The sequence below is a fragment of the Rhinoraja longicauda genome, chromosome 1 (genome assembly GCF_053455715.1).
Source record: "Rhinoraja longicauda isolate Sanriku21f chromosome 1, sRhiLon1.1, whole genome shotgun sequence".
In the NCBI taxonomy this organism is placed as follows: Eukaryota; Metazoa; Chordata; class Chondrichthyes; order Rajiformes; family Arhynchobatidae; genus Rhinoraja; species Rhinoraja longicauda.
The window spans coordinates 63,238,021-63,265,397 of NC_135953.1; the positions used below are offsets into that span (position 1 = coordinate 63,238,021).

General features: G+C 41.5%; 1 protein-coding gene across 2 annotated transcripts in view; it reads right to left on the minus strand.

Annotated features, from left to right (window-relative positions):
• Positions 1-1,932: 1,932 nt before the first annotated feature.
• slain2 (SLAIN motif family, member 2) overlaps positions 1,933-27,377 on the minus strand; it is a 31,640-nt gene continuing 6,195 nt past the window's right edge. Inside the window, exons 2-8 of one of the 2 annotated variants that reach the window (XM_078398762.1) lie at positions 23,902-24,050; positions 19,984-20,154; positions 17,809-17,970; positions 15,909-16,262; positions 15,173-15,316; positions 10,361-10,658; positions 1,933-4,807 (exon numbers count right to left, since the gene is read on the minus strand). In XM_078398762.1, coding sequence (XP_078254888.1) covers positions 4,741-4,807; positions 10,361-10,658; positions 15,173-15,316; positions 15,909-16,262; positions 17,809-17,970; positions 19,984-20,154; positions 23,902-24,050 — 1,345 coding nt within the window. In that variant the 3' untranslated portion in view covers positions 1,933-4,740. The remainder of the gene's footprint in view (positions 4,808-10,360; positions 10,659-15,172; positions 15,317-15,908; positions 16,263-17,808; positions 17,971-19,983; positions 20,155-23,901; positions 24,051-27,377) is intronic. The other variant, XM_078398763.1, reaches the window with a different exon arrangement.

Sequence of the window (27,377 nt, forward strand, 5' to 3'; positions counted from 1 at the left end):
GAAAAAAATGGGACTACTGATGTGGAGCCTGACATCAAGAGCAGATACATTTCTTGAGCCTGTTAGTTAGGATAACTGCAAAATACAAAAGGTTGAGGAAACTGAATATCAGTCTGAAGGAGGTTTCTGATCCAAAACGTCATGTCATCATTATACCCTTTATCCTGTATCTATACACTGTGGACAGCTTGGTTGGAATCATGTATTGTCTTTTCGCTGACTGGATAGGATGCAACCAAAAAGCTTTTCATTGTATCTCGGTACACATGACAATAATAAACTTAACCAAACTAAACTTGTCCATTTGCTCCACAGATGTTGCCTGACCCACTAAATGACACCAGCACTATGTTTTGCTCAAGATTTCAGCATCTCCAGTTTGTCGTGTCATCATAAAGGACAACAAGAATCTTTCATAATATCAATGGGATCAGACAAAACCTAAAAACTGATAAGGGAGAAACAGTGGAAGAGCTGTTTTGGATTTCCAGAGCCCCTTGATAAAATCCCACATACTGCATGTCAGTCCCGCCATCCCGGGAATTAACCTGGTGAACCTACGGCTGCACTCCCTCAAAGTGAAATTACACTTGGATTACTATACACAGTTTTCATCTCCTTGCCACAGAGGAAGGGTAATATCTACTTTCCACAGAGGGAGAGTAATAAAGAATGATCAGACTGCTCCCCAGGCTGGGGCTGTCTGTAGCCAGGGTGTACAAGCTCAGGAAATGGGGTAGTGCATTTAGGACTGAGGGGAAGAAATCCCTTGAATCAGAGGGCAGTGTACCTATGGAATTCTCTGCTGCTGAAGACAGTGGAGGCCAGGGTAAGGGGAGAGAGCACGAATGTGGTATCCAGCTAAAGGATTGGCTATGGCGCTGGCAGGAAGGGCAGAATGGACTACCCAACTCTTATTTTTCTAAGTTTTTGGATCATGTCCTAGATATCCCCAGCCACCAACCTTTAACAAAACACAGAAATTAAAGGTGGTGGCAATCTTGTAGGAAATTAGGCATTGGCAATAAATACTGCCTTCAGCTATATTTACCACAACTCTAAATATAAATAATACAAAGCCTTCAGCTGCTTCTCACCATTGTGATATTTGCAAGCTTGGATATAAAACTCTATTCTTTTGAAGTTAACACATTGGTGAGCATTTAAGATCACAGTACAATATTGTGAGATACTACTGTCTCCCTGACAGTGTTTTGTCTCCTCAGGATCCTCCAAATTCACATCTAACATCAATGTTCTCTCCCAAGTCTACATCCTCAGCATTGAGGCCCTGGTTATACTTAATTGGACTACAATGGAATACGCAGCCCAAGGGAGTGATGGAAATAGAGACACTCACAATATTTATAAAGGATCTAGACAAGCAATTGAATCGTCGAGGCAGAGGTTATATGGCTCAAGTGCTGGGAAATGCAATTATGCCATATTCATTATGGAGGAGAGCAACTGGAACAAAGGTTAGGTCAGGGAATAGGGTTTCCCATTCGTCAGTAATGGAAGTGTTCCCAGTGGGGTGAGGGGAAACACACTTTGTGCTCTGCTAATTGATGCACATATTAAATGTTTCATGGTTCCATGTGTTCAAGCCTTCTGATACATTTATGTTTTTAAATTGAGCAAGTCTCCAATATTCTATTTGTCGAGGACGCTAATGTGGCTCTGTTTAGTGCTTCCACAAGTATATGGCCAAAAGTATATTTACTTCATCTTTTTCCTTATCACTGTATATTTAAAACAGTTCATCTCCATTGTGACAATCAGTTGATTAGACCCTGGTCTATTCGATATTGATAACTACAAAAAGCTGCAATACTTCTCCAATGTCAAGAAATGTTTATTTTTTTTTAAACAAGGTGATTCTTGCATATTTTTTAAACAAGTTCATTAACATTTACAAAAGTTATATGGCAAAGCAAAAATTAAATAAAGAAAGCAATACATTACCATTTATTTACACTGAGTATCATTTACTCCAAGATATTGGCACAAAAATTAACTCGCATTCACCAATCAACATTATAACAACCTCAAAAATAAATTTAAATTATAGGCACTATTTTTTTTAATACAAAATGAATTCATTTTTCAGTGTAAGCAAGTCTTTTTGCCCACAAGAGCTCAGTGCTGTTTGAGTGTCAAATTTCTGATCCTTTTTGTCTCATGCTGAGAGACAGATGCTTTTAATTTTATTCAATTTATTCTTAAGGTTAGTGAGGTTTCATTTTTGTCCAACTGTTGTAGTACTGCAGCGTGCGAATGGTTGTGTATTATTCATGTCTTTTTTCGAAGAAGTTATTAAATACCAAAAGAATTCCACTATTGTGTACTGTCAGCTTTCATTGTCATTACGTGAAGAGAATCTTATAGCTTAGAATGGAATATGGTTTCCATCACTCCCTCCTGCCATTCACAGGATCCTTCCTGCTTAAAAGTTTTTGTCTTTGATATTCATAATTTTCAAGCATTATATCTCTCCTGTGGAAAGAACTAAACCAAACATCCATTCTAAGGAGATTGCTTACTTCACAACATGCATTTCACACCTGTTTAAAAGCAAAATTTTGAAATTAAACTGCTCTTGATAACTTTTAAGATACTGGAAGATAACTCAAATAAAATAAATATAATTCTCTTGTTTAGGCAACTTCTCAGTGGAAAATGTTTAAACACATACCTGCACAACTAAATAATGTTTATAGTATTACATTCAGTTTTTTTGCATGTAACACAATTATGTTCAAATGAATGAGAGTATTCTGTGCTTTTGCCAAATGTAAAACTGAAACAGGTTACTTCACCTGGTCTTTCAGATGAGTAAACAAAAACAAAATCATTTAACTCTCTCACTACTTGCACACATGGCACATATTCAATCCACACACGCACTGTAAATCTTGTCACACGTATCTCATGTTCAGCTATCTATGTAGACTGATCATCCTATTCACTGTGCTCACCCCATCACTTCACATCCATCTCATCCACTCATTGTTCATCCCTAACCTTTGTGTTCACCATAGTCCTGGCCAGCTCAGTCACTTCACATTTATCACACCATTATATATTTATCAAGGCTCCAACACCAGGAATATGGCCACTAGGAAAGAATGTTTTCTACTGAAATTGCATAAACTGCTTCCAGTTCATGTATCAACATACACTCTTTTTGAAATAATTAAACAATGGATTCTGGCGATTGACTATATGGTCAAATTAAACTGTTCCACGGCATCACTCAAAATAATAAACATACAACTCCCTGCAGTAGTATGCAAATATTTAAATGTAAACTCAAATTTTCATAAGAATATACACGTGTAGTGACTTCTTAAATGGTAATTACTGAATATAGTACCTACCAGGCTTCAGTATTTATTGAACAGCTCCAAGCAAGTTTATTGATATAACAGGATAACCAGTGCATAGTTTAGATAGAATTATGTTGCATTTTTGTAAGCACTGTGGTATGATCAGATTACAATTTTAATGGACTAAGTTTTCACTACATATCTTATAAAAGAAACACGTTATAAAAATGAACAAATCCTATTATGTGCTGATTGCTGAAAACTTGGCTGCACATTTACACCACTCTTTCCTGAGCCAGTGCTGTACAATTTGACAAACAAAATTGTGTAAAACCTGCTTAACACCAAGCCCTTTGGCAATTTAAAATAAAAGTCACTTCATAAAAATGGACATTGAAATAGTTATGCACATTCAAATGTGGTGTTCACTTTGATGGATACATTTTCTTAGTGTGGGCAAATACTTAAACAAAGTGTCTCACTTACAATATATACTCAACTTTAGCCACTTATCCATAGTTTTGTCTGTACAGAGCACCGTTTAGGTTACAACATGCTTTTTCTCACAAGCAATAGGTTGAAAGTTTCAGTCAGTTGCAATGTACAACAGAGCACAACTCCAGTGATCACGGACAGATCATAAGTCACCTTGCTCATACATAACACCTTACAGAAAAAAAAATACCGGTTTCATTTCAAATATTTTAGGGTGACAATTGATAATATTCATCTTTATCGTTGGGATATTATTGCAAGTCGCCACAAATTAAAATTACATCCCCCTCACACCCAAAATTGTACTCAACAAAATAAGACTGTGTAATTTGAATACATATCACTGAAGGTGGTCACAACTGCAAAGATGATGATTTTTGGTGCTGAAACTAAACCAGAGTGCATTGGACTATGAATCACTGTAACGGTAGATCTGTTCTATGTGTTACTGGAATTGTCTCTTCCTTCTCTTCCCGAATACAAAATCTGCCACTGCTACATCTGATTGTACAAAAACAGGCTTTCACAAATAGTCTATTTTACTTAATCGTTCAAAGGACAATGTTAATTATCCATTTTTCCCTAGCACTGGTTGTTGTAAGCTTTTTCTTTGGCATTTTTTGGGATTGTGTCCAGACTTTTATTATGTCTTAAATGTCAATATCATCTTCTCACTAGCATCAAAACAATGGACAGTTATGGAAAAAACTGATTGTACATGGAAAAACTGATGTAAAAACTGATGTTTAATGTCAATAAAGTGCTGCTACTCCATGATCTCCACCAACTTGTGCTGATTTATGGCAGAGAACTGGATATTCTCAAATCCTGCTATATTTCCATGAACAGTCTATAAAAGTCCTTTTGTTCCAAGAACGTTCGTGGAGTGAGCGTGAGACTGTTCTGAGTATTTCATTCAATAGCAACCATCTTTCCAGCTTTCATCTCTCATGTTGCCATACGTCTTCGGGACTGGCAATGATCTATAAATCAATTTACAAAAAGAGAAGTGAATTCATATGACAATTTACTTACAAGTCAAACAAATCTCAAATGTACCCACGAACATATAGTGGGAGCAGATGGCCCTTCAAACCTGCTTTGTCAGTCAATCAGATCGTGGTTGACGTGACCTTGGTTTCCAGTTTCCTGCTTAATAATAATAATAATAATGCATTACATTTATATAGCGCTTTTCAAACACTCAAAGACGCTTTACAGGGATTTCTAGAACATAGAGAAGTGAATAAATAGATAAATAAGTAAATGAACAGAGAAAGGAGACAGAAGGTGAGGTGACCTTCAGTGGTTGAAGGCAGTGCTGAAGAGGTGAGACTTCAGTGATGTTTTGAATGTGGTGAGTGAGGAGGAGTCTCTGACGGTTTGGGGTAGTGAGTTCCATAGGGTGGGAGCAGCGATGGAGAAAGCCCTGTCCCCCCAGGATCTGAGTTTGGTCCGGATGGGGGGGGGGGACAGGAGATTGGCAGCAGCTGAGCGGAGGGTGCAGGTGAGAGTGTGCCTGTGGAGGAGGTCAGTCAGGTAGGATGGGGCCAGGTTATGGAGGGCTTGGTAGGTCATGAGGAGGATTTTGTATTGGATTCTCTGGGGGATGGGGAGCCAGTGGAGTTTGTAAAGGACGGGGGTGATATGGTCACGGATCGGGGAGTGGGTGAGTAGACGGGCAGCGGAGTTTTGAATGTATTGAAGTTTACTGATGATTTTTGAGGGTGAGCCAAAGAGGAGGCTGTTGCAGTAGTCCAGACGGGAGGTGATGAAGGCGTGGATGAGGGTTTCTGCAGCTGTGAAGGAGAGGGATGGACGGAGACGGGCAATGTTTTTGAGGTGGAAGAAGGCTGTCTTTGTGATGTGTTTGATGTGTTTGTCGAAGGAGAGGGTTTGATCAAAGATGATTCCAAGATTCCGGATGTGAGGGGAGGTGGATACTGGGAGACCATCAATATTGAGGATGAAGTTTTGGGTGGATTTGGTGAGCGTTTTTGGACCAATGATGATGATTTCAGATTTGTTGCAGTTGAGTTTGAGGAAATTTGATTGAAGCCAAGATTTTATTTCAGTGATGCAGTTTGTCAGTGTAGAGTGTGTGGTGGGGGAGATTGACTTGGTGGAGATGAGGAGCTGAATATCATCGGCGAAGCAGTGGAAGTTGAGACCATGACGGCGGATTAATTGACCAAGGGGGAACAGGTAGAGGATGAAGAGGAGGGGGCCAAGGACTGAGCCTTGGGGGACACCTTGGGGGAGGGGAGCGGTGGGGGATTTACAGTTGTTAATGGAGATGAACTAGTGCCTGTCAGAGAGGTAAGATTTGAACCAGGATAGGGCTGTGCCGGTGATGTTAAAGGAGGTTTCAAGTCGGGTGAGGAGAATGGAGTGATTTATGGTGTCAAAGGCGGCGCTGAGGTCAAGTATCATATCATATCATATCATATATATACAGCCGGAAACAGGCCTTTTCGGCCCACCAAGTCCGTGCTGCCCAGCGATCCCCGCACATTAACACTATCCTACACCCACTAGGGACAATTTTTACCTTTACCCAGCCAATTAACCTACATACCTGTACGTCTTTGGAGTGTGGGAGGAAACCGAAGATCTCGGAGAAAACCCACGCAGGTCACGGGGAGAACCTACAAACTCCTTACAGTGCAGCACCCATAGTCAGGATCGAACCTGAGTCTCCGGCGTTGCATTCGCTGTAAAGCAGCAACTCTACCGCTGCGCTACCGTGCCGCCCTCGATGAGGATGTTGAGGTTGCCAGCGTCGGAGGAGAGGAAAAGGTCGTTTGTGATTTTGAGGAGCGCAGTTTCAGTACAGTGGTTGGAGCGGAATCCGGATTGGAAAGTTTCATACAGGTTATTGGTAGAGAGGTGGTATTTGAGTTGGGAAGCTACAGCACGTTCCAAAACTTTGCACAGAAATGGTAGGTTGGAGATTGGTCTGAAGTTGTTTGGGGTGTCAGGGTTGAGACCAGGTTTTTTCAGAATGGGGGTGACAGCAGCGATTTTGAGGGATGGCGGGACGATGCCAGTGGACAGGGAGGAGTTTATTGTTGCAGTGATAAGTGGAGAGAGAGCAGGAAGGCAGACTTTGACAAAGCTGGAGGGGATGGGGTCCAGAGTGCAGGTGGCAGTTTTTATTCCTGTGAAGAGGTCAGAGAGGTCGGTGGTGGAGACTGGGGAGAACTGAGGTAGGGGTTGACAGGATAAGGGGGGGCAGGTGGTTTGAGGGGGAGCAGGTGCGTTGGTGGTTACGGTGCTGTAGATGCTGTCTATTTTGCTTTGGAAGAATGAAAGGAAAGTGGTGCATTTGTCAACTGTGAATGATTGGGAGATGGTGTCCAGGGGGCTGAGGAGTTTGTTTATTGTAGAGAAGAGTGCTTTTGGGTTTCCGGAGCCAGAGTGAATTATTTGAGAGTAGTAGGTGGAGTGGGCGTGGGAGAGGGCATCTTTGTAGTGCTGCAGGTGGTCTTTGTAGGCTTGGGAGTGAATTGTGAGACCTGTTTTGTTGCGGAGTCTTTCAAGTTGGCGGGCATGAGTTTTCATCATGCGGAGTTCGGGGGTAAACCAGGGAGCAGAGTGGGTGAAGGAAACTGTTTTAGTTTTTATAGGTGCAAGCTGGTCGAGGCAGGAGGAGAGAGTGTGGTTGTAGTAGTCAGTGAGGTCAGAGGGGCTGTGGAGGTCAACGAAGGGAAAGGCGGACATTATTTCAGAGAGGGAGGATGAGAGCGAGGTAGGTGAAACAGAGTTCAGCTTACGGAAGTTGATTTTGCGTTTTTGCCTTGGAGCTGGGGTGGGAATGTTGACGGACATGGTGATGGCTAAGTGATCGGAGAGGGTGAGGTCGGAGCCAGAGAGGTGATGCAGATTTAGTCCAGTGGAGCAGACAAGGTCCAGAATGTGCCCACGGTTATGGGTGGAAAAATTGACGTGTTGAGTGAGGTTAAAGCAGTTGAGTATTTCAGTGAAGTCAGCGGTTATTGTGGAGTCAGTGGAGTCCATATGGATGTTGAAATCACCGAGGAGGAGGATTGAGGGGGACAGAGAACAGAGCTGGGTCAGAAAGTCAGAGAAGTCAGAAAGGAATGATGGGTGTGGTTTGGAAGGGCAGTAGACAACTGCCATGACTAATTGTGTGTGGCCAGAGAGTTTGAAAGTTCAAATGAAGGAGCAGATGAGATGGAGATGAGGCTGATCTTGAAGTCCTGTCGGTGAATTACGGCAATCCCACCACCTCGGCCCTCCGAGCGTGGTTTATTGATGTAGGAGTATCCGTTGGATGTAGTGAGGTTGAGTGGGAGGTAGTCCAGAGGTTGTTGCCAGGTTTCAGTCAGACAGAGGAAGTCCAGTTTATTTTCCAGGATGAAGTCATTCAGAATGTGGCTTTTATTGTTGAGGGACCGGATATTGAACAGAGTGAGCTTCATGTTGCTTTGTATGGTGTGGATGGACACGGGTGATTTTGCCAGGGTTTGCAGACAGGGGAGGGGGCGCGCTCGTGTGCGTTATTGTGATGACGTAATCGACGAGTGGAAGTCCGCTCAGCTGACCAGAGTGTAGGGATGGAGTGACCGGTCTGGGAGTAAGCAAACTTGTGACCGGAACCTCTGTGGATGTATCTGGGTCGTCGTAGAAGTCCGTGGCTGATGATGGCAGAGATGCATGGCGGAGTGGAGTGGTTGTTGAGCTGGAGCAGCCTCGCAGCGAAGTACCTCAGTGCCATGCCAGGCAGGAGCGAAGGAGCACGGAGCCCGGAGAAGTTAGCCGGCTACCGCGGGCTAGCACATCAAAACGTCACAACAGGCTGATCCAGAGCATGGCCTATGAGGAGGACCGAGGAAGCTAAGCAGCCCAAGGGTTAATAGGGAGCTGAGGACGTGCAGGCAGAGGAAGCAGCCGGGCAGCTGTTAGCGTTAGCAACTAGCGAGTAACCTGCAGCTCGATGACTGCAGCGGTGGCTAGCAGGGAGCTAGCTAGCTGTCCAGGTAACCCACAGGAGAGCAGTCCAAGCCAGCAGAGACAGGAGCACAGACAGGAGTGAGAAGTCCAAGGGTGCGGAGGCAGCGGAGGTAGAGCTGGGCAGATGATGCCAGGAGGGTCAAGCAGAAGGATTAGTCCAAGCAGAAGGAAATCTTTCCAAAAACAGCAAAATTAATACAAACAGAGAAGTGGTGAGAAGCGGCGAACAAACAACGCCAGCGTCCTCTCACGTCACTTCCGGAATGCTTATGCCCCTTAACCCTAGAATTTATCCCTACAGTTAAAAAAATTAAATACACATTGATTGGTAGGCATTTATTTGTACTGATTATCAATACGTTATAATTCCATATGCTCATTCATGTATAAAGTGGGCAATATATACAACATAAGCCTTTCAATGACTTGTCACATTAACATAAATAGTATTCAAATCCCAAGTTTAAATCCAGAATTGTTATTGATTCAGCCATTGTTCAAGTTGCTCATGCAAAGAGATCTGAACGTTAGGATATAACCATGGTGGAATATCATATCATATCATATATATACATGGATAATATGGATGATTTAAGTCTGAAACAAGGCAATGAATCAGAAATAGATAGATGCAAGATTAAGCTGCCTGGACTTTGACCTGGTGTAAATGTCTCAAATCTATATTTTATGACTTTAGAGATATAGCATGGACCCAGAGTCTGTGCCAAATAAAGATCCCGTACACTAACACTAACCTACACACTAGAGGCAATTTCACCAAAGCCAATTAACCTACAAACCTGTATGTCTTTGGAGTGTGGGAAGCAACTGGAGCGCCCGGTGAAAACCCCATGTGGTCACAGGGAGAACGTACAAACTCTGTACAAACAGCACTCGTAATCAGGATCATGCTCAATTTTTTAAATGATTGAAAATATATACTGTCTAGAAAGCAAAACATGCTGATATTCTATTCTGTCAAAGTTAAACAGAGTTGGGAAGTATTTCTGTTGAGTTAATCGAGCATTAGTTTGTAAAAGAATAGACGCCAGCCCACCCAGAAAATTGGACGATGCAGATTGATTTAATCACCTTTTAAGATTGGACTAACTTCAGCCAAATGTGGGACTTTCGCAAGTCCCTTAGAATTTAACCACAGGTCCTCTCCAGCTTAAGATTGCCCAATTTGTGTACAGCTCATACATATATACCCATACACATTTGGAAGCACAGGCTACATTTCCCCCAGAATGCACATCTAGCTCAGTGTGGATTAGTTTGTTAGGGTACCTACAACAGGTGCAAGTTGCATCATTTACGTAAGGGACATATGATTTAATGAGCACCACGGACTGGCAGAACAATAGCATCATCTACTTTTCAAGCGGTAGGTTTTCCATTTGTCCTTGGAGTGCAGGATACTAGTTCACAAAAATGAGTTCTAAATTCCGTGAAAGCTTGAGACAATCATTGTCAATTCTTGTTCTCAGTCATGCTAAATAAGGGAGAGGCATTGATTCATGTAAACTAAAGATTTTTGCTTTCACTCACTCTCTTACCTTCTAACAGGCTGTGCAAGCTTACTCCGAGGCACTGATATTCCCCCTCCAGCAGAGGCACTAGGTCGCGGCAAGCCACTTCGAATGCCCGCACCCTGACCTTTATTCGGTGGGGCGCCACTTGAAGGACTGTGATTTGGCGAGCCGAGAGACTGAGCAGACTGCCCAGTTTCAGAGCTATTATGACCGGTTGTGGAGCCTGCAGAGGCAGGCGCGGGATTGACCATCGCTTTCAGTGGCTGTCGAAGAGATAATGGTGATGGTGTGGTTGGAAGTCGGAGCTTACACGAAGAAGGTACTGTAAATAACAAGTAGTTTGTTTTAGGCATTTCATGTGATCTTTACAATCATTTCAATACGGGTTTTGCACTTTTAATTCTTTCATCGATTACAAAACTAAACAAAAAAAAAACCAAAAGAACAAATTGGCTGCTGTTACTAATAATATATTAAGATTAAAGCAGTCGATTTCAAAAATTATGATACCATTAGGTCATAAGTCACACGGCATGGAAACGGGCCCATCGGCCCAACTTTCCCACGCCGACCTCCACACCCCATTTACACTACCAACTGTCTGCGTTTGGCCCATATCCTTCTAAACTTATCCTATCCATGTACCTGTCTAAATGTCTTTTAAATGTTGTGATAGTACCTGCCTTAAAGACCTGCTCTGGCAGCTCAATACATACACACACCACTCATTGTATTAAAAATTTACCCCTCAGGTTCCTATTATATCTTCCCCCCCCCCCCCCCTCACTTAAACCTATGTGCTCTGGCTCTTGATTCCCCTACTCTGGGTAAAAGACTGTGCATTTAGCCTATCTATTTTCATGATCCTATACACCTCTATAAGATCATCTCTCATCATCCTGCGCTTCAAGGAATACAGTCCTAGCAAGTCAACCTAACCCTGTAGCTCAATAATGAGAGTGATGAAGGCTAATGTGCCAAAAACCTTCTTGACTACCCTATCTACTTGTGACGTCACTTTCAAGGAACTATGCAGCTGCACTCCTGGATCCCTCTGCTCTACAACACTCCCCAGAGCACTGCCATTCACTGTGAAGATCCTGCCTTGGTTTCACTCCCCAAAATGCAACAACTCACACTTATCTCGATTAAACTTCATGAACCATTCCTCAGGCCACCTGCCCCACTGATCAAGATCCTGCTGCAATTTTCGACAACCATCTTTACTATCTATGATGCCATTCACCTCCGTGTCATCTACCAACTTGTTAATCATGTCTTGCACATTATCATCCAAATCATTGATATAAACCACAAACAGCAAAGGGCCTAGCACTGATCCTCTTGGCACAACACCAGTCACAGTCATCCAGACTGAAAAACAACCTTCCACCATCAACCTCTGCTTCCTTCAATGAAGCCAATTCTCTATCCAGTCGGCTAGTTCTTCCTGGGTCCCATGTGATCTCGCCTTCCAGAGTAGCCTACCATGCAGACATTATCAAATATCCTACTGAAATTCATATAGACACCATATATGGCTTTGCTCTAAATCAACCTTTTCAGCTACTTCCTCAATGAACAGATTCGGGAGACACTATCTCCCATGTACAAAACCATGCTGACTCTCCCTAATCAGCCCGTCTACCCAAATGCATATATTTCTTATCCCTCAGTATACTCTCCAATAACTTGCCTACCACAGACATTGGGCTAACTAGTCTATAGTTCCAAGGCTTTTCCATGCAACCCTTCTTAAATAGAGGCACAAATGTAGTCAAGCAAGTCTTCTGGCACTTCACCCGCACCTAATAATGATTCATGTGTAAGGAACAGCTGATGCTGGTTTAAATCGAAGGTAGACACAAAATGCTGGTGTAACTCAGTGGGACAGGCAGCATCTCTGGAGAGAAGGAATGGGTGACGTTCCGGGTCGAGACCCTTCTTCAGTCTGAAGTCGGGTCTCGACCCGAAACGTCACCCATTCCTTCTCTCCAGAGATGCTGCCTGTCCCGCTGAGTTGCTCCAGCATTTTATGTCTACCTTCTAATAATGATTCATATATCTCAGCCAGGCACCTGCAATTTCTTAGTGTCATAGCGTGATAGAGAGTGGAAACAGGCTGTTCGGCCCAACTTGCCCAGAACCGGCCAACATATCCCAGCTACACTAGTCCCACCTGGCAGCATTTAGTCCATATCCCTACAAACCTGTCCAATCCATGTACCTGCTAACTGTTTCTTAAATGTTGGGATAGTTCCTGGTTCAACTCCCTCCTCTGGCAGCTTGTTCCATACATCCACCACCCTTTGTGCCCATCACTAGCTTCCCACTGTGCTCTCAGATATACCTGATCTGGCTCGGGAGATTCATCCACCTTCATGCAACTTAAGACGTTCTACACCTCAAACAAAATATCTAAAACTATGCAGACTCCTATCATGCATAAAGCAACCACTTTTTTTGGTCGAGGGGAATATTTCAAGTATTTGTTAATTATTCATAAAAATAATTAATGTTATGAATCAAGCATTTGTACCATTTGATAGCACTTGATGGTTTTTTTTAAATGACAAAGGAAATTGCGAAAGTCCATGGCATTAAAAACCCCTCAAAAATCCATTATATCTTGTTGGCAGATGACAAGAAATACTCAAATTCTCGATCCATTTGAACTTTAAAAAACCCCCAGCCTTGTCTGTACTTCATGGGTTAGACAATAGATGCAGGAGTGCAATAGGTGCAGGAGTAGGCCATTCAGCCCTTCGAGCTAGCACCACCATTCAATGTGATCATGGGTGATCATTCTCAATCAGTACCCCGTTCCTGCCTTCTCCCCATACGCCCTGACTCCGCAATCTTTAAGAGCTCTATCTAGCTCTCTCTTGAAAGCATCCAGAGAATTGGCCTCCACTGCCTTCTGAGGCAGAATTCCACAGATTTACAACTCTGACTGAAAAAGTTTTTCCTCATCTCCGTTCTAAATGGCCTACCCCTTATTCTTAAACTGTGGTCCCTGGTTATGGACTCCCCCAACTTTGGGGACATGTTTCCTGCCTCTAATGTGTCCAATCCCTTAATAATCTTATATGTTTCAATAAGATCCGCTCTCATCCTAAATTCCAGTGTATACAAGCCTAGTCGCTCCAGTCTTTCAACATATGACAGTCCCACCATTCCGGGAATTAACCTAGTGAACCTCAATAGCAAGAATATTCTTCCTCAAATTTGGAGACCAAAACTGCATAAAGTACTCCAGGTGCAGTCTCACTAGGGTCCTGTACAATTGCAGAAGGACCTCTTTGCTCCTATACTCAACTCCTCTTGTTATGAAGGCCAACATTCCATTGGCTTTCTTCACTGCCTGCTGTACCTGCATGCTTCCTTTCAGTGACTAATGCACTAGGACACCCAGATCTCGTTGTATGTCCCCTTTTCCTAACTTGACATCATTCAGATAATAATCTGCCTTCCTATTCTTACCACCAAAGTGGATAACCTCACATTTATCCACATTAAACTGCATCTGCCAAGCATCTGCCCACTCACACAACCTGTCCAAGTCACCCTGTAACCTCATAGCATCTTCCTTAATAATGGACATTGTTTCATTTATTTGGACAGCTGGTGAAAATTAATCTCATTTTAAGTTCATGCTCCATATTAACTTTTATCAAATGTCAGATATTACTCACCAGTCCCACTGTAATACCAGCAATGCATTTAATGGATTATTGATCATGTGAAACTATATGAATCTCCATTATCACCAAACTCATTCCTCAGAGTTTTTTTATGGACAGGAAACAGGGGTTTTCTAACCATCACAGTGTCAGCATAAGGAATGGAAATAAACTGGGCATATTTTTCTCTTGAGGATATAACCATAACTTTCTCTAAAGCAGGCCTTAATGAAAAGTGGTTGGATGGTGAGCAAAGCCGCCTTACTTTTCCATGGGAAAGGAGAAACTGTTTAAATGAGCTATTTTGTACTGCTGCTGCACCACTCTGTTTACATAGCAGGATGGGCAAAAGAAGAACAGGCCGGTTTCACTTCCCTTGGATATGACATGCTGCTGAAATGTAGCTATTTTTAAATAGGGCCTCTCTTTGGAGGTTAAAAACAAGATTTTTCCATGTTAGAGTACCATCCATGCTGCTGGGAATAGCATAAATGAAACTAGACAAACAATTGATAATAACCTGTTTACAAGCAATAAACATGAATCCACGTTTTCCATGTACTTAAAATACAGATAATTGGGCGTTCAGTCCCTCACGATTGCTTTGAAGGGAGGTTTACAGAGTCACATAGAAACAAGGTGCAGGAGGAGGCCATTCAGCCCTTCGAGCCAGCACCGCCATTCATTGCGATGATGGCTGATCATCCACAATCCACCTGTGCCCAACTTCTCCCCATATCCCTTGAATTATCATTGTGTTCCCTGTGGGAGCTTGCTGCGCACAAGCTGCATTACAACAGTGGTTATGCTTCTTAAGTACTTCATACACTTCTATGTGGCTTAGGACATTTGTTATTGTCATTTTGAATTTGTTACAGTCCTCAAGTAGGTGTCATTTACATTTTTTTCCTCAACTCCTACTTTATCTTTTAATTAGATAATTTGAACACCTGGAGTAATCTGGGCAGAGGACCACTTTATATTTTCTGCCAGCACAGGCAAACATCTTTAACCTCACGTACAGTTCTGTTCCTGACCCTCTGTTCCTAGTTTTCTAAGCTTAGCAGTGAGTCAATTACGGGGCACTTTACTGAAGGCCTTTTGAAATTTCTGAAAAATGTACTCTTCTGTTTAGATTTTAATGCATACTTACTCGCTGAAGCTTGTTGCTGAATGCGGGGTACACCCCCATTTGGCACTTGTAAATTCGAATCACAACTTCTACTGTTTTTAACAGATTCTGGTGACTGGATATTAGATGCCCTGGATAGATTTGGAAGACTGCGTCTTAGCTTTTCTAGAACAGAAAAATATCGAAGATAGTACCCTTTAAACGTCAAACAAAACCATGCAAAATAATTTTCTTAGGGAACACTGCAGTCAATATTATATAATCTCAAATCTTGAATTTTGTTATGTTATATTTGATTTTCCTAGCTGAGCTTTATTGAAACAAGTGACACTGAAATTAATAGGAAAAGGTAAATATTCTGTAGTACGTTCTGTACTACCCTTTCTGTCATAGGGAAAATTGCAGATTTTTTAGATTAAATGAAATGTTTTCCTTTTCAGTGACTTGAATGTGAGTGAGATGCAGCAGGAATGGGCAATCAGCCCTTCACGCCTACTCTACTATTTAATAAGATATCTGATCCAATTATGACCACAACAACCCTTTCCTATTTTCTCCCCATATCCTTTGACTTTCTTGTAGTTCAATCTCCATTCTGAATATATTCAACGACTATCTTTAAAGCTCTCCAGTTCATGCTTATTATTTGGAAAAATAAAGGAGTGGCCAGTGTTTCTGTCATGACATTCTCATCGTGAAACACAGGAAACTTTAGTACTTAACTACTGAACATTGAACTCCACAATCAATCAGTTACCTTCATTTTTTATGATATTACATTGGAGGTCTGACGCATGCCCTTGCAGAGATAGACGAGGTTGTTGCAGACGACTGATCATGGGTTGTGGGGAGACAGATGCCCTCCCATAATCCAGACTGCGAGCAGGAGAGCGCGAGCGTGGAGAATTCCTGGGTGAAGCTCGAGGGGTGTGCCGTGGAGACGGAGTGAAACGGTTTAGCGACGGGTGCAACGTTTGAGGAACGCATTCTTCTTCATCTTCTAGACTCTGAACATCAAACTCCTGATCACTGAATGTACCTCGTCTTGTTGAATGGCAAGACGAACCAGAACTACGTCTTGAAGTACTTGCTGCATACTCCTGTCTGAGACCTAGTGATAATGAAATGTAGCTGAATAAAACACCTTACATCGCCCATAAACGTAAATTCATCCAAAATCTCCCACCCATATTCTAGCACTTGTTGTGTTTTCGGTCTTCTTGCTAAACTACTTTATTAAAGAATTGCAAACATAAAATTCTCTTTCTCATATTATATCCTATATATGCCCCTCAACTTCCACAGAAAGCCCAATTAACTTAATTCTTCACCCTACCTCCTCCACCCCTTATTGGCTCACTGGAGCATCTCCAGTTGTACTTATTGCACAATTAGAGGCTGTGCCTCCTTCTTTGGAATTCCCTTCCTGAATGCCTTGGTCCCTCTATCAGACTGACAAACACTCTAAAACTCATCTCTTAGACAAAACTTCAATATCTAATTTGCCCCAGCATCAAATATTGCCTGATAAAACTTGTGGAGAACCATGTTAAACCTGCCATATGAACTCGTTATTATCCACTGGAAGCAACATAATGATAACTTTAAAAAAAATTCAGTAACTAAGAAGGCAAAATTTTCCAGTTCCAGCCAGACACAAAAAGGAAATGTCATAGAACTACAAGGGAAAAATATCAATAATAAGCGAGTTCGATATCTCGACTGAGCATGTGCCGGTCATAGGAGCTAAATATTCTCGCCGGCTGATCTACTGCGGGTATACAGACCTGCATTTCGTCCTTATTTTCCAATTTTGCTTAGTTGAGGTAAGAAAATACTGCTTTAAAAAATATTAATTAGGTGTATTTATGGTTAATTTGTACAAGATTACAATGATTTTGTAGGTTTTATTGCTTTATGCTTCGGTGAGTAAGTGAGATCGTTCCTGTAGGGTCTTGACCTGAAATGTCAGCCATTCCTTCTCTCCAGAGATGCTGCCTGTCCCGGTAAGTTACTCCAGCATTTTGTGTCTACTGGGTGATATTATAGGGAGGGTTTGATCAGACAAACCACGCTGCTGGATGCTGACCTCTGCAGCTGTCTAATCTCTGCACAAACAGCAGCTTCAAGTTTACAGTGTTCATCCATTGACATTCCGGACGGACTGTAGCCACTGCCCGCACAAAGCAGCAATTCATTCACTCAAATGTTTGTTTTTCTTTTGCATCGCTGACAATACGGAAAACCAAGAATAACTCATGTTTTGGGAAGTGCGACATATTCCCACGTGAGGAGCAGCTCCGGTACAAGTTGCAATGCAAAAGAAAATCGCAACGATCTCGCTCACTCACCAAAGCATAAAGCAATAAAATCTACAAAATCATCGTAGTCTTATACAAATGAACCAGAAATACACCGGATTAATATTTTTTAACGCAGTATTTTCTTATCTCTACGAAGCAAAACTGGAAAATATGGATGAAACGCAGGTCTGTATACACCCAGCAGATCAGCCAGCGAGAATGTTTAGCTCCGGCAACCTATGCCGGTGCATGCTTAGTCGAGATACTGAACTCGCTTATTATCAACAGACAAGAAGGAAATGGCGAACACAAAAAAAGTGACAAAATCAGTGCACGTTTCACATGAATACTTACTATCTTCCTGCATACGAGCTAGGATTTGCACGTCTGTGACATCAGCAAGCTTGTAGCCAGATCCCAACGAGTCGTCATCTACTTCAGAAGCACTTAGCTCACTATCCACGGATGAAGAGGGGCTAATGAGGGCATTTTGGTCCGTGGAAGCTTTAAAATGACCTAACGTTGAAAGAAGAGGAACGTTGCATGTGTTTGTTTTGGCTCTTGCATATGTAGTAGACATCATCATCATATCATCAAATATATACAGCCGGAAACAGGCCTTTTCGGCCCTCCAAGTCCGTGCCGCCCAGCGATCCCCGTACATTAACACTATCCTACACCCACTAGGGACAATTTTTACATTTACCCAGCCAATTAACCTACATACCTGTACGTCTTTGGAGTGTGGGAGGAAACCGAAGATCTCGGAGAAAACCCACGCAGGTTAGATTATTTCTCCTTCAACAAAACTTAGGTACAAATGGACAAAACAGGAGAGACCAATTCTACCTTCATCTCTTTCTGAGGGATCACAGAAAAATTAGTATGTGAAAAAAATATATAACCGGAAGATCGGAAAACAATGAAAATATTGCTTAATATATCAGAGGCAAAATTGGATCATTATGTCTATTCTGACTCTCTGGTAGTTACCCAATTCGTAAATTCTTTCTTCATCAAATATTTATCCAATCACAGTAAAAATTATGATTGGATTTTCATTCACCATCCTCAGTTTTGCAAAGCAACACCTATTCTAAGAATACCAATTCTAAATTTTGCAAAACAATAAATACCTCCTCATGCTTTTATTTTTGCCAATCACTAGCTTTCTGCCAAAGGGAACAGCTTCTCCTTATTTGCTCTGAAGCCACATACCTTTCAAATACCTTTGGGGATTAAAGGATGCACTGGCCTTGGGGAAAAAAGGTAGCACAAATTCACCAGCATGTTACTAAAACACCAAGAGTTTGATTACGATGATAAATTTAAAAAAATAGATTTGCATTATGTGGAATACTGATGCTTAAGGGATAATTTGACTGAAATTTTGATTTATGAGTTTTTTTACAACTGACAGGATGGATAGAACATATTTTGTAAATCAACACACAGAAAATGGTGGAAACAGTTAGTAGGTTAGATAACATCTATGGATAGTGATCCAGGATGCAGTTTATATTTCAGATCTGGGAATCCATTAAGACATTTTCTGTTGTTAGACTGGGGTTTTATGGACAGTAAAGGGTAGTCCTATGGCAGAAGTGTAGAACTCCCCTTCCCCTTCCCACCTCCAATAAGTGGTGGCTTACTAAATTAACAATTTGAAATATATAGATATTTACTAGCAAAGGACAAAAACAAATGCAGAGCCTAGATATGTGAATGTAATAGTATCATCTCCTTCAATGGCAGCACATGTCCTGGAGGCTGATTGACTTGCATTGTTATTAAAGCCCAATTAACAATACAAATTTGGAACCTCGTGAGGAACTTTCCATTTTAACATTAGACTTAAAGGATTCTGTCTCAAATGTGATGACCTCAGAGGCTCTATGATATTATAACGTCAATTTGGAGCAAGGCCAGAAGAAGCTGATTCATGTTTATGTGTAATGGCGAGGAAAAGGGTGGGGGTGGGGGATTAAATCACTGGGAAGCTGTGCAGATCATAATAAACGGACAGAAAAATAAACACGTGGCAGTACAGTAGGATGCTTATGACTAACTTGCTCAAAAATTTCAGGAGAATCCAGAAGGATTTAATCAGTGTGGTTGACATGCCATTGCCATGGCCTAAGATAATCTGAACTAATGCCCACCAACATAAATACTGATCACTATTAAATAGAGGAGTCCTTAGATAAAACATTATCCTATTCTTCCCACAATAAAAATAAATTACAGTTTATAAATTATGTACTGATTAGAACAAACAATCCATGATCTCTGTAGATTTAAATAGATACAAGGTATCTTGCGTTGACTCCCTGCAAATAGCAATCTTACCAGTCAATATATTGCTAAAATTACATTAAGGCACCTTGAAACTACTGGTACTGCCACTCAAAACTAGAATAAAAATGTTAAATTAATGGTACACCAAAATGGTACACCAAAATCAAACATCTGAAATTGTGCACAATTATGAAACATTTAATTATTACTGTGATGTTAAGGTCACTTTACCTGTAGTCCCAGGCATTACCAATTGTTTTACATGTGAAGTTGATCGGACTGGTGTGGAGGACGGGGAAGTGAAGGCACTGCCAAAAGGACTATTGCTTCCACTTGGACTGAAGGGACTTGAGTAATTAGCAGGATAATAAGAGCTACCGAATAGACTGCGCCTTTTGCAATCTGCAAAATTAAAAATGACAACATAACTCATTTTCATAGTAATAATCAGAATAGTGCAAACAGTAGTAGTGCTACATGACCAATAATCTGGAGCACAGGTTTTAGAAATTGTATTCAAACTTCACGATAAAATGCAATTAAATTCCACAATAAAATTCAGGGAATTTAACAATGAATGTAACAAGCTACAGAAAACCTGAAATAAAACCAAAAAATGCTGGAAACAGAGGTTCAACTTGAAACACTAACTGTTTCTTTCCACATATGCTGCCCGACCTGGAATGGTTTCCTGCATATTCAATTTCATAAAAAGCTGATGTCAGTAAAGGTGGTCATGCATCTATCAAATTATTAAAAAATTGGTTGTTTGATTCCATCTGGAGAAGGAAATCTTGTACAATGCATGATTTTAGACAGTCACTATGAAGTTCATCACAAATTTTAATAAGAATAAAACAGCATGCTCAACTTGACATCGACCTTGTCACTGGATACAAAACACAACCAACACATTTCTGAGGAAATGTCAGATTTGGACGCCAATACAGACTAATGAGGGAAGCTCAGTAAAACCATACATACTAAATTAGACATTTCAGCTGAAGTCCCAGACTCGCATCGCTGTTGTACACATTTTATTTTGAATATTTTTGATTCCTGATTAGTTCACAAAACTGAAGAAAATGAATAAATTATTTTCTTAATTTAATTTAATTTTCAAAAAATGGGGATGCATCTGATGAAGAGGATATTTTGCATGATCACCAAATTCTGTCCAACAATGTTTAATCTGTTACTCTGAAACTGCAATGGGGCATTGTAAAAAGGCAAGCAGTCATTTTGCAGCTTTATAGGATTTTGGTTAAGCTGCATTAGGGTATTGTGTTCTGGTTGTTCCATTGCCGGAATGATGTGGAGGCTTTAGAGAGGGCAGAGGAGATTTACCAGAATGATGCATGGATTAGAAGATATTAGCTACAAGGTCTGGTTGGACAGACTTGGATTGTTTTCGCTAGAGCATAGGAGGTTGAGGAGAGACCTGATAAACTATAAATTATTTATGACATATAAACAAAGATCTTGACAATTATGTTCACCATAGTCGCAATTAAAGTGCTGACTGGGACTGAGTAAGTCTGTGACATTGCAACAACCCTCACCTAGCCTTGCGCCACTTGTAAACTTTGGAATTGTGTCACGAAGGCAAGGTTATTAATAACCATCATTGAGTAATAATCCTAAAACTAACCACTGGTAGACTCATGCACACTTTCCTTCTGGCTGAAAGAAACCGTACACTATTTATCATTAGCGAATTTGCAGATGATACTAAGCTGGGGGGTAGTGTGAATTGTGAGGAAGATGCAATAAGGCTGCAGGGTGACTTGGACAGGTTGTGTGAGTGGGCGGATACATGGCAGATGCAGTTTAATGTAGATAAGTGTGAGGTTATTCACTTTGGAAGTAAGAATAGAAAGGCAGATTATTATCTGAATGGTGTCAAGTTAGGAGGAGGGGGAGTTCAATGAGATCTGGGTGTCCTAGTGCATCAGTCAATGAAAGGAAGCATGCAGGTACAGCAGGCAGTGAAGAAAGCCAATGGAATGTTGGCCTTCGTAACAAGAGGAGTTGAGTATAGGAGCAAAGAGGTCCTTCTACAGTTGTACCGGGCCCTGGTGAGACCGCACCTGGAGTACTGTGTGCAGTTTTGGTCTCCAAATTTGAGGAAGGATATTCTTGCTATGGAGGGCGTGCAGCGTAGGTTCACTAGGTTAATTCCCGGAATGGCGGGACTGTCGTATGTTGAAAGGCTGGAGCAATTGGGCTTGTATACACTGGAATTTAGAAGGATGAGGGGGGATCTTATTGAAACATATAAGATAATTAGGGGATTGGACACATTAGAGGCAGGAAACATGTTCCCAATGTTGGGGGAGTCCAGAACAAGGGGCCACAGTTTAAGAATAAGGGGTAGGCCATTTAGAACGGAGATGAGGAAGAACTTTTTCAGTCAGAGAGTGGTGAAGGTGTGGAATTCTCTGCCTCAGAAGGCAGTGGAGGCCAGTTCGTTGGATGCTTTCAAGAGAGAGCTGGATAGAGCTCTTAAGGATAGCAGAGTGAGGGGGTATGGGGAGAAGGCAGGAATGGGGTACTGATTGAGAGTGATCAGCCATGATCGCATTGAATGGCGGTGCTGGCTCGAAGGGCTGAATGGCCTACTCCTGCACCTATTGTCTATTGTCTATTGTCTATTGACTACTTTTGCTGACTCAGCCAGTTTCTTAACCACATGGCCAGTGTCTGTAATTTTAGTCAACATGTTATGTGGTACCAAGCCTTCTGAAATTGCACACTCTCATTAAATACACTGCCTTCATCAACAACAGAAACTAAATCAAGTCAGTCAATCACTATCTGTCATCAACAAAATCAATCCTGTTTTTCAATATTTCAAGCAACAATTAATGTCGTTCCAACATTTAATACCAACCCTATTTCTGATGAGGATAATAAAAGGCTTCATGGTATTGAAAGAATAGTGGAAGAGGCAAATTAAATTTAAAGCAGAAACATAAGGAAGTTATTCAATATTGTGATTGAACACATACACACGCATACACACAATTTTAGAAAGGGTGCAATAACCTGGGGCTTGCAGATACAGTTCTATAGTCTGAGATATAGAGCACAGAAAGAGGCCCTTTGGCTCAATTTGTCCATGACAGATTAAGGCGGTTTCCTCAGCTCGTCCCATTTGCCTGTATTTCATTCATATCCCACTAAACCTTTCCTATCCATGAACCTATTCAAATGCCCTTTAAATGTTGTATTTGCTTCTATCTCACCACTTCCTCTGATGGATTGTTGCATGTTCTGAGTGAAAGGCTTACCTTCAGGACTCCTTTACATTTTTCTCCTCTCACCTTACACCTCTGTCCTCAAGTTTTAACCCCCCTATTCTTGGCAAAAGACTGTGACTATCCACTTTCTATATATAAGAAAATAACTGCAGATGCTGGTACAAATCGAAGGTATTGATTCACAAAATGCTGGAGTAACTCAGCAGGTCAGGCAGCATCTCAGGAGAGAAGGAATGGGTGACGTTTCGGGTCGAGACCCTTCTTCAGACTTTCTATATGGTCCACTTTCTATATGGTCCTCTGAAGATGCTAGGCTACAATACTGGACTCTCAGCTAATCAAAAGGCACAAGAATAAACAAAAACAATAAATTATATATTAAACCCATATAATTGATCTCACTAAATATTTAAGAAATTGGATGAACAGCCAAAGATAGAGAGCATGAACAACAGGCATCGCAAAGTTGCACTGTGTTGCATAGTTTTACTGTATTTCTGTACCCAGTGGGAAGGTGGCCACAAGTTCAAATGCTGGAGATGTCATTGTATGGCACTTGCACAACAGAAATACAGGACAAAGCTGTGAAGTGGCCTGCAGATTGTTCCAACAAGGCCTCTTCTCTCCTGAATCAACATTAAAGTCATAAACAGATTCAGTACAAAATATTGACAATGTTGGGATTGTAGAATAGTAATTGCACCTAGAGCTTTCCCGAAAATTATTTCAATATCTGATAATGAAGTTATTTTAACCAAAGAAATCAGCCACTTTATTTGGTGACAAACAATATGCTCCAATTTGAATAGTATTTTGCACATTCAAGTTATTTCTGAAATATAAATGCACATTTATATTGAAAAGCAGTGTTTTTTTTATTACTTACCTGCCATTGTTTGATCAAGTCTATGCAACAATGACCTTTTTGCTGTTTCAATATCTGAGCTTGGATGATCCAACACCTGCCTGCACCATTGTAAGGGGCTAGAAGCTTTTTGAACTGGAGTTGGTAACCTCTTTGGTGATGTGTATAACCTAAAATGGAACGTAAACAAAGAATTTCCCAGATTAAATAAATGATTTATTCGCAAAACAAAAGAGAATGATTAACTCCTTTGAATTTCAACTTTGTAGCATTTTTCTCTCATTTTCTGCTCTTTGAAACATTGGCTTGATTTACAATTTGTAATGTCTTTTCTCATTTTCTCATTAGTTTTTTCCCCCCAAAAAATCACATCTTGATGACTCATGTACTCTTACATGAAGGACGTGAAGGCATTGGAGAGGATGTAAGAAGAGGTTCATCATAATGCTGCCTGGATAGAATAAAGCATGGAACAGCGCAGGCACAGGGCCTTCGGACCACAATGTCTTTGCCGAACATGATGACAAGTTAAACTAATCTCTCCCCGCATGCAATCTATGTCTCTCAATTTCCTGTATGCCCACGTGCCTATCTCAATGCCTTTCAATACAGTACAATACAATATATCTTTATTGTCATTGTACAGAGGTAACAAAATTAGAAACAGATTTAAAACAGTATAAAGTTCAAGTAGGTTTGTGCCGGTTCGCTGTGCGATGTGACCATCCGGCTCAGCAGGACCGGTTCATAGCAGCTATGGCCCTGGGGATGAAGCTGTCCCTGAGTCTGGAGGTACGGGCGTCATACGCCACTATTGGCTCATACGTCACTATTGAACCTGCTTCCACCACCACACTAGCAGCACGTTCCAAGCATCCGCCACTCTCTGTATGAATAAATGCTTGAACTGCACATCTCCTTTAAACTTTCCCCGTTTGACCCAAAAATTATACCCTCTAATCTTTGGCATTTCCACCCTGGGAAACGGTTCTGACGGTCTACCTACTCTATACCTCTCGTTACTTTATATACTTCTATCGTCCCCCCTCAGCCTCTATCTCTCCAGAGACAAAAGCAATCGATGTTTGTTCAACCTCTAATTGCTAATAATCTCTAACCCATGCAGCATTCTGGAAATCCTCCTCTGCACCCTCTCCAAAGCCTTGACGTTGAAACAGATGTTATTCCTATTAATAAACCAATACACCTTTTGACCACAATTGCATATAATACTCCAAATGCAGCCTAAGTAAAGTTTTTAAGCTGCAACATGTTTCCTGAATCTTCTCCTCAATTGGCTGATAGACGAAGACAAACAGTCCAAACACCTTCTTTACCACTATTCAATTGCGTTGTTGTCACTTTCTGGCAGCTATTGACCTGGACCCTAAGATCCCTCTGAACCATCAATACTGCTTAGGGCCTTGCCAATAACTGTATACTTTTCCCTTACATTTGACCTCCCAAAGTACAACACATCAGACTTGCTTGGATTAAACTCCCTTTACCATTTCGCTGTCCACATCTGTAACTGATCCTTTGACAATTTTCCTCTTTCTCTGCAATTCCACACATTTGTGTTGTCCGCAAACTTACTAACCAGCCATCTCTATTTACGTCCAAGTCATTTATATACAAACAGCAGTCACAGCACAGATCGCTGCTGAACTCCGCTGATCACAGATCTCCAGCCAGAATAATACCCTTCCATCACTACCCCATCACTACCCCGTCAGCCAATTATGAATCCAAACTATCAGAGGATCTCATGTTTCTTAATCTTCTGGATCAGCAGGATGGGCATGAGAGACTTTATATTTCCATTGCCATACCTTCAATTACCTGTGTCACCTCCAGTACTCTTCTATGTTCATTTGCACAGGTGTTACTGATACTTGCCTATTAACTTTAAAACTAGTCTCATGCCTTCAGGAATCTAGGCTGCCATAATTTGAACCCAAAGTGAGCTATAATAAGCTTCACTATTGTTTCATTTAATTGGGAGAATAAAAAGCCTGTAAAGATTTGTACAGTTGATCAACATGCTGCGTACATTTTGACTCCAGTTTTTTACATATTTGCATTGAACATGCATTTATACATTTCACATCACACTACAATTATATGAAAACTCAATTTAACCAGCCACATAAGTACTGCAGCAACAAGAGCAGGTCATAAGCTGGACATCTATGGTGAATGATTCATCCCGATTCCCAAAGGCTTTACCACCAACTACAAGACACAAATTAGGAGAGTGATGGAATACTTTCCACTTGCCTAGATGAGTGCAGCTCAAACTCTTAAGAAACTTATCAATGTCCAGGCAAAAGGAGGCCATGTGATTTGCACCTCATTGCCCATCCTAAACATTCAGTCCCTGTGCCATCAGCAACTGGTGGTTGCAGTGTGTACCACTAACACTACAGATACTTGTTCAGACCACTCGAACAACACCCCAAAGATGTGTGATCTCTGATACCGAGGACAAGGACAGCAGGCTTATTGGCCAAGGTAAGATTTGAACAGACAGCTTCAGACTTTTAGTATAGGCTTCTCCATAGCTAGTTGATAACTGCTGTGCCTTTACTATACTGCAGTGTATACTGTAATGAATAATTTTATCCAGCTAAGGACCACCATTTTGTGTCAAAATGTATAATAAGTGAGCCATTCATTTCCAAGGATCTGTTCTAATTTCAATACAGAATGAAGCAGAGAGAAACTTGAATAATATATTCCTTTATTCGTCCCACACCGGGGAAATTTACAATGTTACAGCAGCAAAGTGGATAGCAAGAGAGCAAGAGATCATTCATTATAAATAAAAGATACAAATTGTCATCAGTTTTCTGTGTGTTCTTTGCTGTTATTGTTGACTCGTCTGCTGGGAGCAATGCTGGTTGTGAAGTCTCACAGCAGCGGGAAGGAAGGACCTCCTATATCTCTCCTTCACGCACTTGGAGTGAGGGAGTCTGTCACTAAAGGAGCTACTCAGTGCAGTGACAGTGTCCTGCATGGGGTGGGAGTCGTTGTCCAGCAGCGATGTTAGCTTTGCCATTATCCTCCTCTCTCCCACCACCTGCACTGAGTCGAGGGGGCAACCCAGGACAGAGCTGGCCTTCCTGACCAGCTTGTCGAGTCTCTTCCCTTCCGCCGCTGAGATGCTGCTGCTCCAGCAGACCACTCCATAGAAAATGGCCGATGCAACCACCATGCCCCCTGCACTCCAAAGTACACGAGTCTCCTTAGCAGATAAAGTCTGCTCTGGCCCTTTCTGTATAGCGCATCGTTGTTTTCAGTCCAGTCCGGTTTACTGTTGATATCCATTCCCTGGATGTTCACCGGTGTCAGGGGGACCTGGCTGCGCCTGCGGAAATCGACCACCATCTCCCTGATTTTCCCAGCGTTGATCCAGAGGTAGTTCCGCTGGCACCAGTCCACAAACTCCTTGATCAGTTCTCTGTACGCCCTGTCCTCGTCGCCCGTGATGAGGC